This window comes from Mchenga conophoros, linkage group LG19 (genome assembly GCF_057382185.1).
Source record: "Mchenga conophoros isolate Kocher_MC1m ecotype Shallow Benthic linkage group LG19, M_conophoros_male_GT1.1, whole genome shotgun sequence".
NCBI lineage: Eukaryota > Metazoa > Chordata > Actinopteri > Cichliformes > Cichlidae > Mchenga > Mchenga conophoros.
In genome coordinates, this window is record NC_140544.1 from 8,258,374 (window position 1) to 8,271,896 (window position 13,523).

The 13,523-nt window shown below is 39.9% G+C and overlaps 4 protein-coding genes across 6 annotated transcripts; 1 reads left to right on the forward strand and 3 right to left on the reverse strand.

Moving 5' to 3' along the window:
• Nucleotides 1-176: 176 nt before the first annotated feature.
• Nucleotides 177-2,411, reverse strand: LOC146551616 (serine/threonine-protein kinase pim-2-like). The gene is made up of 4 exons (XM_085256674.1): nt 2,162-2,411; nt 965-1,145; nt 708-878; nt 177-618 (listed from the first exon to the last, which is right to left on the reverse strand). The coding sequence occupies exons 1-4, from the start codon at nt 2,339-2,341 to the stop codon at nt 527-529; spliced, it is 624 nt and encodes a 207-aa protein (XP_085112800.1). The 5' UTR covers nt 2,342-2,411; the 3' UTR covers nt 177-526.
• Nucleotides 2,282-7,470, forward strand: LOC146551617 (transcription factor 7-like). 2 transcript variants are annotated; one of them, XM_085256652.1, is made up of 4 exons: nt 2,282-2,420; nt 5,156-5,312; nt 5,448-5,555; nt 5,692-7,470. In XM_085256652.1, the coding sequence occupies exons 2-4, from the start codon at nt 5,223-5,225 to the stop codon at nt 5,824-5,826; spliced, it is 333 nt and encodes a 110-aa protein (XP_085112778.1). In that variant the 5' UTR covers nt 2,282-2,420; nt 5,156-5,222; the 3' UTR covers nt 5,827-7,470. The 2 variants fall into 2 exon arrangements, with proteins under 2 accessions (XP_085112778.1, XP_085112777.1); XM_085256651.1 differs by having other exon boundaries at nt 2,284-2,420; nt 4,890-5,312.
• LOC146551618 (uncharacterized) lies at nt 2,376-4,005 on the reverse strand. The gene is made up of 6 exons (XM_085258230.1): nt 3,816-4,005; nt 3,165-3,407; nt 2,878-3,030; nt 2,662-2,756; nt 2,443-2,524; nt 2,376-2,380 (listed from the first exon to the last, which is right to left on the reverse strand). Exons 1-6 carry the CDS (start codon nt 3,874-3,876, stop codon nt 2,376-2,378), a joined length of 639 nt encoding a protein of 212 aa, XP_085114356.1. The 5' UTR covers nt 3,877-4,005.
• Nucleotides 7,471-11,542: 4,072 nt separating the features above from the next.
• Nucleotides 11,543-12,739, reverse strand: LOC146551619 (interferon alpha-inducible protein 27, mitochondrial-like). Of its 2 annotated transcripts, none has more exons than XM_085256649.1 (4): nt 12,700-12,739; nt 12,426-12,449; nt 12,191-12,358; nt 11,543-11,852 (listed from the first exon to the last, which is right to left on the reverse strand). In XM_085256649.1, the coding sequence occupies exons 1-4, from the start codon at nt 12,722-12,724 to the stop codon at nt 11,740-11,742; spliced, it is 330 nt and encodes a 109-aa protein (XP_085112775.1). In that variant the 5' UTR covers nt 12,725-12,739; the 3' UTR covers nt 11,543-11,739. The 2 variants fall into 2 exon arrangements, with proteins under 2 accessions (XP_085112775.1, XP_085112774.1); XM_085256648.1 differs by having other exon boundaries at nt 11,543-11,861.
• Nucleotides 12,740-13,523: the final 784 nt, after the last annotated feature.

Sequence of the window (13,523 nt, forward strand, 5' to 3'; positions counted from 1 at the left end):
GGGTCAGTGTCATTTTTGTTGTAATTGATGTCTGGTTTGTTCTGTTCCCTAGTGATGGGTAGGGATGGGTACCAGTATCCGGTGTTCTGACATAATCCTTGAAATAGTAATAACACAGTATCCTCAGCAAAGATGAATTAAACAAGTTTTATTTTAATGGAAGTTTACTTCAAGTCTTCAGATTTTTACTGTCTTTTATTTGATTACTTTAAAGTATATGATTACATTAGAGTAATTAAATAAAGACAGTTTTGATGGAGCTCCTGAGCCAGCCCAAGCTCTCTATGAAGACGAGGAAAAACTCCCCTGGGGGGGCCAGACTGACGGGAAGAAACCTCGGGAAAGCCCATTCAAAGAGAGATCCCCTTTCCTGGGATGGCTGGGGGGGTTACAGGAATTCCAAAACACTGAAATTTAAAGTGGGCCAATTAAAAAAAATTATTTCCTGAAAAAAAGAAAGGTAATTCATACATCACACATAAATGATAACGTCTGAATTGTGTGTGTTTGTGTGTGTGTGATAGGCTTATCTCAGCCAAGTGTGATGCTGTAGCTCCTCCAGCGTCGGCCGCGTCTCCGGGACTTTGGTTAAACACGCGTCCAAGAAATCCCGGCAGTCTGGAAAGAAAGGAAAGAGAAAAAACATGAAGATGATAGTTCCAGTGGTCCAAGCCATCAGTCAGTCTTGAAGTGTGACGTTTTCTTACTTTTGGACAGATGTCTTTTGAATTTCAGGCGCTTTTTGAGGAAGCTCGTGGTGTTAAAGTCCCCGGCATGAAGCGCTTCGTACAGAACCACTCCCATTTGCCATACCGTGGTGGGTCCACACCTGTAGCAACTGCGCCCGTACCACTCGGGAGGGGAGTAAATTTCTGTACCTAATAAACAGACACAATTGCAATTTCTTCTAAAACAAAAGGCGAAAATTGTGACATCTGTGAAGAGCAAGAGCAGAATATGTTACCATAGAAGACGCGGTACTGCGACTGCTCCTTAACAAAGCAGCTCAGTCCAAAGTCGATGATACGAACACGCGGTACATCTGAGCCGGTCTCAATTAGAATGTTCTCACTCTTGATGTCCCGGTGAAAGATGTGTTTATCCTCCAGGTGCTTCGCAGCATCAACCAGCTGCTTCAGAATGACCTGGAAATAGAGCAGGGCGATATGACCAAAAATATTTATCACGATATACATTTGAAAAGTTGCGATAACGATATAACTGACGATATAACTGACACTAGACAAAATACTTTACAACTCCACAACTTTATTAGTGCAAAAAACCCCATAAATGTATTTTCACTTAAACAAGCAGCTGTTTTTTTTATGTGCATTAAAGTTATATAAAAATGTAACAGTGCAAATGCAAATTCCTCGCTGACAGTTTAACCAAAAGGCATTTCCAGTGGAAATTGGCCGACATATCCTCAGCATAACCATGTAAAATATCCACAAAGCTTAAAAAGAGGTTATACACACACAATACGGTAATATCACGTTGAGGTGCAGTACGTATCACTCCGCGAGGCGCCTGCCTACGATAGCCGTAATGCTCCGACAATCCATCGAGCGGTGCGGCTTTGTAGCTTAGCAAAGTCGCCGTGTACATAAAATCGTTTTGAGGTCAGTAAACACAACCAGAATTCATACATAAGGCACACGGGATTATAAGGGGCACTGTCGAGTTTCAGAAAAATCAAAGGATTGATTTTAAGTGTGCCGTATTTTCCAAACAACACGGTAATAACGACGGCCCGCTAGCATGCGCTACCAAAAATCGTGCTTTGTTGTGTATCTGACGGACGAAAGCTAAACCAGTTCCACACCACTAAAGTTGCAGCATTTTTACAAACCAGTTCTGGTTCATCCGTTTCATTCAACGATCCACTTTTGCTCTTCTCTTTCTGCGTCACCGCCATCTGCGTATGTAAACATAGGCACTGCGCATGCGCGTTTTACCTATTCTAGCGCGATATTTCATTTTCCTATCGTTGCCCAAAATTACACCGGTATTACCGTGAATGGTATGATATAGCCCAGCCCTACCTGGAAACGATGAAAAAGACAATAATCAATCAATGGGTTAATGTTTCTCTAATACTCTGTGCTTTGATTGAATGATGTACAGTCTAAGACTCTTCTAAGGCAAGTCAACTTGCCTTGGCCTTGTCCTCTGGCAAAAATCCTCCATTTTCTTCTATGTATTTATCCAGGTCCACAGCGGGGACAGGTCTCTCCATCACCAGGATCAGCTCTCTGCCAAAGTCAAACCACTCCAACAGAGACACTGGGGCTGATGTTTCCACTGATCCATCTGCTTCAGCTGCAAGCTTCAGCATGATGGCAACTTCCACTGACACATTCTTCCCGTTATCATCCTGAAATATTTCAACAAAGTGGATGATGAGGCACAGACAGGTGAACGCTGCATGCAATCCACTAATGTAAAAACAATTCAAGTCTTGCACATTTACCTTCACTTTGCAGTACACTTTCCCCTTTGGGATGTGTTTGATGGCCACCTAAAAGACACAGGGCATTGATGAGCATTTCCTCAGTATGACATCATTAAAGGTGTAAAACAGCATACATCTCAGCTTACGATATTATCCCTTATCTGCATTACTGCCTGTCTTACTACCACCATCTGAACACTTACTGGTAAATGATCCTTTATGCGGTAGCCAGCAAGCACTGCTCCGCATCCTCCTTCTCCAAGCCGGTGCTCCTCCACGTATCTCGCTTGGAAGTCTCCTAAACAGACAAACACAAATTGGGTTTTACTACAGCTGTCACACAAATTACTCTCTGCTGTACCCTAAATGTTCATTTTGCTCTTCACCTGAATATAAAAGCTAAGCTGCTTGCTACTTACGTTTCTGTTCAGCCACTGACTTTTTGGCAACGGTTTTGGTTTTGTCCTGGTCCACGTTCTTTTTCTTAGGTGGGTCCCTGGTGTCTCCCGCAGCTTTCCTTTTGCCAGCCTTTTTGTTTTTACTGCAGCTCTCTGAAATCTCTATGCTGCAGTCTGCAGATGTGGAAAACACCAAAAGCACGTCAGCTTATTAGATAATAGACACAAATATCTCCCAAACACTAATATCTTCAAACTAGCAACCAGATGTACACTTAATCTACCCCTCACTCAACTAATTAGCCTACCTTTACCAGTGTCCAACCAGGAAGATGCCTGCCCCTTGTCACCGCTCACATGCTCAAGAAGTTTACGCTTTTTTGCTGTATTGGTTGTCCCCGCTTCATCTTGTTGGACCTTTCGCTTGACTCCCCCGACCACATGAGCATCTGAGCTGGTGGAAGGACCAGCCTGCTCAGTGACCCTCCTTCTTTTTATGGGGGTCGTTTTTTCAGGACTGGCCTTTCTTTTAGCCATCCTGCTCTTACAATCTATAAACAACAACAACACATTAGTGAAAAAGAGCGCTCGACATCAGGACTAGAAGGATTTTGATGTCATTGAATTTTAAATTAGTATTGCTTACAATATAATAACAAGTTTATCCTTTTGATAAAAAACACATCAACACGAGTCCATACTAGGTCTACTAAGTCTAGATACTGATGACACTTGTTGCTCTGTTTTCACTGCTCAGTCCAAGAATAAACTTGTCACATTATTTTACCAAAAGACAAAGTGCCCCAGTAACCTTTCTTTGATTAGACATGTTGCACTCAGGTTAGTTTCAATCAAAACCAGGATTTAAATCCTCTAAAAATGAATCATTTTATACACAGAGCCTCAACATTGTTAGAAATGTACATTCTGTTATTTAGGGGATTTTATTTTTTACTTACTTTGATCTCCTGGATCTTTCTTATCTGCCTCAGTCGTAACTTTTCTTGTTTCCTTTTTCATCTTAATTTTTAAAATAGAAAATGTCACCTTAATGAGTGAATAGTCCTTCAAATGTCTGGATGCTTGACTTTTCTAACTAAGCTGTATAAGTCAGTTCTGTAAGTGAGCTTTAAAAGTAAACTCCGGAGTCTATGGCAACACAACATTAGAACCTTGCCTTTTAGTGACATCACTAAAAGGCAAGTAGTTTAAAGAAAAACACTCTGGCATTTCATATAATTCAGTAATTTCACATTAAACTTTCTTTCATTATCCTTTCATTATTTGTTTAAAGACTTGATGTGTGGATGCTACTATGAAGACTTCTAGTTGAGCAAACACTAATAAACACTGACTAGTTTATCTGAGATAAAATATAACACTTTTTTATTAAGTCAGTGTTAACTCTGTTTTTTTCTGTTAGGATCATTCAATAGTATCAGAAGAGAAAAGAAAAGTATGTTTTGTTTTGTTTTTTTTCTTCAAGATCTGTTCACATGTACTTAGCAAGAGTGAGTACACAGCGTTAAAAAATGGTACTTAGTGTAGTGAGGAAGGCGAAAAGCAAAGAGAGCATATGAAGGTAATATTGAAGAAGGCGCAGTTTTGAAGTGGTGAAAGGCAAAGGCATGAGTGCAAGCGTAATAAAAGGTAATAGGAGAGATGTCGAGCAGGCGGAGGACTTGGCTGGAGCAGGAAAAGGCAAAAGGGGAAACGCGAGTGCACGTCTGAAACTTCTTCACTGTCAGTGAATCCTAATTCTTAAGACTAACTAAGAAGAATAAATCTATGTATGAATGTCGTTTTGAGCACATCTCCTCTTTCTACTGATCAATTCTTCCACCTAGTGGATAGATGATAGTATTGCAGCTGGTCTCATCACCTGTTGTGTGTTTTGTGTGCTCCAGAACCTGCGTCCTGTTGGAGTACTGTACGTAAAACACACAAACACTGGAGTGAACACAGCTGCTGAACATCTCTATATTCATAACTTCTTCCTGTTATCTCATATCTGTCTCCCTTCATCTGTGTAGGAACGGTGTACAGATGTATGATTATGTCACTCCTGCTCCTCCACCTAACACCTCCACTCCAAACTAAGTTTGCTCTGCTGCTTTGGTTCACTGATCTGCAAGTATCTGTCATTTGTTTGCAGATGTCTGCAGGAATTATTGTAATGATCCATTAATGGTGCCTGATTTCATTCAGTTTTACAGCTTGTCTCGTGTTTTTGAACTGCTTCCCTCACAGTTGTACACAGTGCTAACATGTGCTCTTACTCTGTGTTTTATTCCTGAAGAAAAAGAAAGTGCCCAGCCCAGCAGGATGAAGATGGGCCATACGTCAAGAAGCCGCCAAATGCCTTCATGCTCTATCTCAAAGAGCAGAGGCCAAAGGTCATTGCTGAACTCAACATCCCTGGAAGTGCAGCCGTAAATGCAGTGGTGGGACAGAGAGTAAGTGTGTAACTCTGCATACATTTATGCATCTGTTAATGTTGTCTGCTCATGTTTTTGCATGTGTCCCAGCTGTCCTGTAGTTATGTGTAGTAGCAGTGCTCACAGTGTGTTCTTATGATCTTCTGTCCACAGTGGAAGTCGCTTTCAAACGACCAGAAAGCCAGATATTTCAAGCAGGCTGAAACAGAAAGACAGAATCATGCCAAAGAGCATCCAGCCTGGTCGACCAAAGAAAACTATGTATGTCCAAAGTGCCAACATGCAGTTCACACATGTGTGCATCACTGCACTGAATGATGAAACAGTCACTGCACAGAGTTTGTATCAGCTAATGAAAACTCTTGTTTGTTTTCCTCATTGGACTCCCCTGTTGCAGCCCTTCAGTTCCAGACAGAGGAAGCCTTTGTCGCAGACAGTGAGGAAGAACTGCTGTCAGTGCTGGAAGAGCTCGACCCCCTCCCCATCACTGCGCAGTCTCAGCAGCCCTCACCCACCCCTGCCTCTCCTGTAGATGCCTCTCAAACTGCATCAGTTCAACCCCGAGTTGAATTATTTCAAGACCGAGATGAGCCCATCTGTTTTGCTGAAATCCAAGAAGACATGTGGTCAGTGCTTGACTACCTCCCCGTCTCTCAGCAGTCTAATGTGCTCTCCTCTCCTCATTCACACAACTACTCGACTCCTAAACAAAATCTCATCTGTCCTGCTGATTCCCCTCCATCCAAACTGGCGTCCTGCCCTGTTGCATTCACTGAATTGCCGTCAACAACCCCCATCTTTTGCCAACTAATGAAAAACAATAATTTCATTATAGACGATTGGACCGATTTCAATTGAATTAAACTGTTACTCCTGTTATTTCAACATCTGTCTTTGTGTAAATAAATGAAAAAACAAACAAAAGATGCTTCTGTCATAAGTTACAGCAGGATGAAACAACCTTCATGTAGTTCTTGTTTTTAACACTGCAAACCTTCTTTAGTTCTTTTGTTTCCTTTCATATTCAGCACACATCTGTCAGTGTCCACTAACTGTCAGGGAAAAGCCAGATAAAAACACTGTGGGGTCTTTTGGGACACGTGCTCGTTGGGTTTACTCATAGATATCAGAAATGATCTGTTCTGTATTCAAAGGATACACGAAGGACGTTTGTATTAAATGCAATATAGCGACTGATCATATGCTGCTTTCTTTGGGGGCTTTTCACCACCATGTTACACAAATCCAGTTTCTAACTGAAAAGAAAATCCTTCACCATTTTCTAATCAAATTCCCTGGTTTCCCATGTCAGAGATGTCATGGCTGAAAGGATCATCGCATATTGAGCTCAAAGCTAAACTCTTGTGTAGGGCCTCTTTCCATGTTGTACCATTCATTTTAAAAAGTCCTGGTAACAAGAGACAGAGGTGACTTGATGTATTACAGTTACTTCCCAATTTACAGAAATGATGTGACTTCTGACATTTTCCTAGCAGGAAATGTGCTACTGTGGGACACTGAAAGAATAAACAGCAAGGCACGTTTTGTTTTAATAACTTTTCTTTACTTCATTTGTATGAACTAGGTTTACCTTACAAAATCTTATACTGTATATAATGTTTTATGTTTAATTCATGTCAATGTCAGCTCGTGTTTACTCGGGTGAGCAGTACCGGCCCACAAAGAGAATGCTCTTGGTGGGTTTATGTCAGATGAAGAAGATGAAGTGATGGTCAAAGAACATTTCAAAGCCCACACTGAGAAGTTGTTCAGAAAAAGAAGTTGAACCTGACCAAGATGAAATCCAAAATTGGGAATTAATTGTTTTATTGTATTATTTTTAATGTCACATATGGTGTTGTGTAATCCGTGTATGTATTATGTGTCTCTGCTGATGTGTTTCATGCCTCACTTTCATTTTACTGTAATTAGGCTAGTTTTAAGTTTCTTGAGTATTCTGATAAGGATACTGTGTAGTATGATTTGCAAATGAAGAGGAATCAATTAGTCTTAAATTAATTGACTAAGAGAAATGAAGCGTTGGAAGAATGTTATGTTGATGACTATGAGGTTTCTGGGGTTTATTCAATAGAGCAACAACTGTGTGGGATCTTTATACAAATTCTTATATTCTATTTAGAGCTTGCTTTAAAGTATGTTAGCAAAAAAACAGCGCACGCATTCGTTTTCACGATTTTTGTTCTTCTTTAGTCATTGGGTCTTTTTAGGTGGTACCTCCAGGTACCACAAGGGGGAATGTGGTGGATTTTTGTGTGATATGTATAACTATACACTATATATCTATGTGCACTGAACATATATATTTTAACTTTCATGTAGAGTCTTAAGCACAAGACATTTTGCTTCACCATGGTTTATTAAGGTGGTGCAGTAACAGGGCAGTTAATGCTGCTGAGAGTTCTCCTGCATAACTCGCTCTCCAGCTAACTAACCTTCCCTAACGTCTTTCATGCAGCACATGTCTGTATCTATTTTTTTCTACTCTTTTACAGAGCATCTTTTTGAGTGTCTTGATTTTAATTTGATCTAAAAGGGTTGGATCTCCACATCGTTGGTGGAAGAAGATTATCAGGATGGCTTCAAAATTTGCGACTACAGCCCCTCTTCTGTGGAACCAGCTTCCAGTTTGGATTCGGGAGACAGACACTATCTCTACTTTCAAGATTAGGCTTAAAACTTTCCTCTTTGCTAAAGCATATAGTTAGGGCTGGACCAGGTGACCTTGAATCCTCCCTTAGTTATGCTGCAATAGACGTAGGCTGCCGGGGATTCCCATGATGCATTGAGTTTTTCCTTTCCAGTCACCTTTCTCACTCACTATGCATTAACAGACCTCTCTGCATTGAATCATATCTGTTATTAACCTCTGTCTCTCTTCCACAGCATGTCTTTTATCCTGTTTTCCTTCTCTTACCCCAACCGGTCGCAGCAGATGGCCCCGCCCCTCCCTGAGCCTGGTTCTGCTGGAGGTTTCTTCCTGTTAAAAGGGAGTTTTTCCTTCCCACTGTCGCCCAAGTGCTTGCTCATAGGGGGTCATATGATTGTTGGGTTGTCCAGCAGTTCATCTATATGTAAAGAAGCACTTAAACTAAAACAGACATAGCTACGTTAATCCTACCGTAAAACAATAAAACAAGGTACGACCTCTCCCATGCTCCCAGGATGTGGGGGTGCATTCCTGGGGTGCACACCAAGCCTGCAGCCTGCTAGAGATCACACACAATTGATTATATGCCTCTAAGTATACATGGTTGAATATTTCCTAATACAAATAACTACATGCAGTATTCTACCATATGCAAACTTATATCACTAAAAGATTATACTGACTACTAAATACAATTTTCCATTGACACCTAATAATTCTGCACTCCCTGTATATTGTATTGCCTCCTGCAGGACAGGCTGCACATGTGAATTTGTCACTGTTTTTTCCTCCTTCTCTTTTTCGTTGTGTTTTTCTCCCAAGTTGGTTTTAGAGTAGGGTCACCTTTTAAAACTATTTGTTTTTTATGCTGGGTTTGTTTTGATTTCCAATGGGCTGGTGCAATATTAGTCGGGCAATGTGCAATTCCTGAGCTTATCCCCTCTTACCTTAGGGGAATTAGGTCTTTTAGAGGTGCTCCGTGTGGATTTGCAGTGAATAAGTTATATTAAGTGATTTTAGTGCCACCAATTATTGCCTGAACTAAAACACTTAGTGCATGCGATAAGTGTTCTGTTGGGCTCGTATTTATTTGGGGTGGATTTGTTTCTTTTAAAGCAACGAGCATCTGGGACCGCCGAGGGAGAGCAAGCCCTCAGGTGATTCAATTCAATTCAATTTTATTTATATAGCGCCAAATCACAACATAAGTCGCCTCAAGGCGCTTCATAGATACAGAGAAAAACCCAACAATCATATGAGCCCCTACACAGCAAAATCTCCAGTTTTAAATTAACACTTTTGACAGTGTTATATGTTTAAAAGTAACCTAGTCAGTTTTGAAGATTAACAATGGCTAACACTGAGCAGTGCTGATTTTCTAACACTGGAATATTTCTAACATTTTGAGTTATTTTCCAGTGTTAGAAAATCAGCACTGCTCAGTGTTAGCCATTGTTAATCTTCAAAACTGACTAGGTTACTTTTAAACATATAACACTGTCAAAAGTGTTAATTTAACACTCAACAGTGTTGTATTTAACACTCAGAGGTGTGGACCCATATAGACACTCTCTAGTGTTAATTTAACACTGGAGATTTTGCTGTGTATGAGCAAGCACTTTGGCAACAGTGGGAAGGAAAAACTCCCTTTTAACAGGAAGAAACCTCCGGCAGAACCAGGCTCAGCGAAATAAAAAAAAATTGAAAAAATTGAAAAAACAAAAAAAACAAGCGCATCCATGCTCACAGGTGTACACACGGGTGATCACACCCACAAACTACACCCTTTTTGGCTCCTACCTCAAAGCACACTGTGTTCTGTTGATCTTATGTGCTGCACAATAATGTTTAATATTTAGTATTTACTGTCATATTCCCATATATCATTGTGATGTTGTTTATTCTATTACTCTTGTTCTCTTCTGCTTGTTTTCTTTTTTCTTTCTCAACAGGTGATCCAGGTGATTGAAATATGCATTTTTTTTCTTTTTTCTTTTTTTTTCTTTTTTTCTGCCCATTCTGTTGGTTTTTGGTTTTTGCCCTTCTCCCCCGTCCCTCTTCTCAGCTGTTTCTCTTTCCCTCTTTCTTTCTCCCCTTCTTTCCTCCAGTCAAGTCTGTCCCGTATTCAACAAGTGAAAATAAAATAAACAATAAAAGGCGAATCAAATGGACCATTATGGCAAGGCTGGGATGGTCAATTTGGTAAAGTAAATCCGTTGGGCATCGTTCTTTGCCCAACAATAATAATAATTCTGATGGCAAAAGAGCCAAACGGGACAGGCAAAAAAAAAAGAAAAAAAAAAAAAAAACGAACCAGGCTCAGGGAGGGGCGGGGCCATCTGCTGCGACTGGTTGGGGTGAGAGAAGGAAGACAGGATAAAGACATGCTGTGGAAGAGAGACAGAGGTCAATGCAGAGAGGTTTATTACTACATAGTGAGTGAGAAAGGTGACTGGAAAGGAAAAACTCAATGCATCATGGGAATCCCCCGGCAGCCTACGTCTATTGCAGCATAACTAAGGGAGGATTCAGGGTCATCTGGTCCAGCCCTAACTATATGCTTTAGCATATAGTGATAGTTGCATTGCTGGCAGGTTGCACCAATAAGACTATATTGTGGTCGTTAGTGACCTTTTCCATTTTGATGTTTTAGGCCTTTTGCAAACCCTTTGTGTTTTCTTTTAAAATAATAAATTTTAACGCATCTGACTGATATTGACCCTCTTGTCCCGTTTATTCTGGGCTCGTTCCTGTAAGAGCTTTGGGCCTGAAAGTTTGCACGAGTAGTATAGAGGCCCTTAGCGGTTACTCTGTGGCTTTTACTCGCTACAGTACACGATGAAGATGTTTTATCTGGTCCAATGACTGCGTGCTTCTGTTGTCTTTACAAATTTAATGTGAAAATAAAAACACATGCAAATTAAAGTCCAGAGCTTAACCTGACTGAAATGCTGTGGTGTGTGGGTCATCGGGACTGCGTGAGACAAAAACAGTATCCTGTAACTCAGCCAGGGTTGCTCTCATGGTCAGTAGGACAACACATTATTTGGTAAAGGTTAGAAAATAGGGAAAAATCGTTAGTGCTGAGAGGCTGGGACTAGTTTGGGGCACTAATGAAGGGATAGTTTAGTGCAAACTATAATTTCTCCCCATCAGTTTTAACCAGTTACACAGACGCACATTCTCATATAAAACTTTGTATACTGCTAAGCCAGGTTACTCTCTCTTGGGAAGATTGGCTGCAGTTAACTGCCTGTGGTTTTCTGAACAAAAGAGATCTGTCAGTGTTCCTGGGTCATTGTCCCAGTGTTTTTCAGTTTTGGACTTTGTCACTGTTTCCTGTTTTATTATGTTAGCTCCGACCTGTGTGCGTTATCTTTTGTTCCACTTCCTGTGTTATTACTTAGATTTAGTTCAGCTGTGTGTATCACCTTTGTTACGTCCCTCTGCAGCCTCTAATCTTCTCAGTGTGTTCAGCTGGTGCTAGAAAAGGCCCTAATGCTTTATTCATCTGGTTCCTGAATGTAAAGGAGGACTATTCATGGGCGAAGCTTCATTATATTCCTTTGCTGTTGTCACTGCAGTTGTGTGACGTCACAGTTATGTCAAACAACCACCAGAATCAAATCAAATCAAAATGTTTTTTTAAATGTTTTTGTAATTTAATTCTCAAATCATCCTTTAATCTGAGTGTTCGACATTCACACATAAGAATAAAGTTTCATTCAGGCGATTGAGATTTGTCACAGCAGGAAACATTTATAGGTCAGTTTGTGTTTATTCTCTGTGTGAATCTTCATATATCACAGTCACGTTACACACGGTTGAGAGCACCCAAGCCACTGCTGCTCCAGCACTGCCAAACACTAAAGTGGCAGCCCATGACAGACCTGATGCACCTAAAGTGAAATCACATTACACACCATTAGCTGTTTGTTATACTTGTTCAACATGTGCAAAGTTTTAATTCTTCATAAAATAATTTATGATGTACATAAATTATCTTACTCATGAACCTTTATTTATAGAGACGTGTCCAAGAAGAGCATTTCATATCTTTGACATTTAGATAAACAGCAACAGTCAAAGTGGACTAAAATATTACAATTTCTAATTTTTCTGGCAGTAATCCTGCTCTATAAGAAAACATGTCTATTTGTTTGGTTGCGGATTTTTTTACACACATTTAGAGAGAGAGAGAGAATATGTAACAAATTATCCAGTTTACCCCAGGACTGCAAGATTGCTATGACAGCTGCTAGAAGTCCACCTCCACCACTGCTGACGGCAACAATTGACATTAGTTTGGCAGCGATGGAGCCTGCTGCTATTCCAGCTGCAGTGAACCCCAGTGTAGCCAGAATGGCAGGAGTCAGAATCACAACTCCACCAGCTCCTGGATAAAAAAGTTTATATTCATATATTCATATCAAAATTATGCTGTGGTTAATGTGATGGCATACCTGCAAACACAACGACCGCCTTGCCTGTTAATGAAATACAAAAAGATTTCAAATAAAATCTTTACAATTATAAAAATAATTCATATCCACTGCATAATGTGATAACACTGTTATAATATATATATATATATATATATGTATATATGTATATATATATATATATATATATATATATATATATATATATATATATATATATATATATATATATATTATATATATATATAAATATATATATATATATATATATATATATATATATATATATACTCACATATCTCTTCAAAGCTTGTGTCCATGCTTTCAATGATAACACTAAGACACCGAGAGCTCAACTGCAGTCATGGAAAGCTGATCCATGTCTTTTACTTTTTTTTTTTCAAGAGTTGACACTCCCATTTCTGAAAGAACAATACACACTAGACAGGGGAGGAGCAGCATGATGTTTTTTTTTTCTAAACAGTAACATATTCATCTTATGATTGTGGAAACCACATAAAGAATGAAAGAAACATTTCTTTGCAATGATCCAAATAATCTCATTGCAGTAACAATGGGCTCTGCACAATAACAAATTATGTGTAGTAATAACTTCATTATTATAACAACAAACCTGGGGCAGCACGGTGGCACGCTGGTTAGCAGTGATGCCTCACAGCAAGGTCCTGAGTTCAGTTCCACCTTTCTTTCTGTGTGGAGTCTGCAGGTTCTCTCCAGGTATTCTCCCTTCCTCCCACAGTCCAAGAGCTCAACTGCACAGTCCAAACATATGCAGTTAGTGGGCCTAGGTCAGTTGGAAAGTCTGAATTGCCCATATGTGTGAATCTGACTATGAACGATTGTGTCTATGAGTTAGTGATCCCTGAGACAGACTCAGTACCCTGCCTCTTGCCCTAAAACAGGGGGGGTTGTTACATAAAAACACTTGCAGTTTCTCTGTAGCAAAGACTTAAACCTTTAAATACTCTTTAAAAAAAAAAAACTTTTTGCAGGCAGAGAGAACTAATGGAACAGTAAAGTTAAGATTTAGGAAGACAGGCAGGACATGGTTAGACTGTATAGAATAAGTACATGAGGATTACTCCAGCAGAGAATGGT

Bases quoted from the DNA above. Each gene is read 5' to 3' on its own strand.
- LOC146551618 (XM_085258230.1), bottom strand. From the start codon at position 3,876: ATGAAAAAGGAAACAAGAAAAGTTACGACTGAGGCAGATAAGAAAGAT. The intron at 2,757-2,877 runs GTAAGTAGCAAG...TTGTCTGTTTAG, and splicing joins GTCAGTGGCTGAACAGAAAC to GAGACTTCCAAGCGAGATAC. The intron at 2,525-2,661 runs GTAAGTGTTCAG...TGTGTCTTTTAG, and splicing joins GCATAAAGGATCATTTACCA to GTGGCCATCAAACACATCCC.
- LOC146551619 (XM_085256648.1), bottom strand. From the start codon at position 12,724: ATGGACACAAGCTTTGAAGAGATAT. The intron at 12,359-12,425 runs GTATGCCATCAC...TTTTTTATCCAG, and splicing joins GGCGGTCGTTGTGTTTGCAG to GAGCTGGTGGAGTTGTGATT. The intron at 11,862-12,190 runs GTAAACTGGATA...ATTTCACTTTAG, and splicing joins AGCAATCTTGCAGTCCTGGG to GTGCATCAGGTCTGTCATGG.
- LOC146551616 (XM_085256674.1), bottom strand. From the start codon at position 2,341: ATGCTGAAGCTTGCAGCTGAAGCAGATGGATCAGTGGAAACATCAGCC. The intron at 879-964 runs GTAACATATTCT...TCTGTTTATTAG, and splicing joins GCAGTACCGCGTCTTCTATG to GTACAGAAATTTACTCCCCT. The intron at 619-707 runs GTAAGAAAACGT...CTTTCTTTCCAG, and splicing joins CAAAAGACATCTGTCCAAAA to ACTGCCGGGATTTCTTGGAC.
- LOC146551617 (XM_085256652.1), top strand. From the start codon at position 5,223: ATGCTCTATCTCAAAGAGCAGAGGCCAAAGGTCATTGCTGAACTCAAC. The intron at 5,313-5,447 runs GTAAGTGTGTAA...TTCTGTCCACAG, and splicing joins ATGCAGTGGTGGGACAGAGA to TGGAAGTCGCTTTCAAACGA. The intron at 5,556-5,691 runs GTATGTCCAAAG...CCCCTGTTGCAG, and splicing joins GGTCGACCAAAGAAAACTAT to CCCTTCAGTTCCAGACAGAG.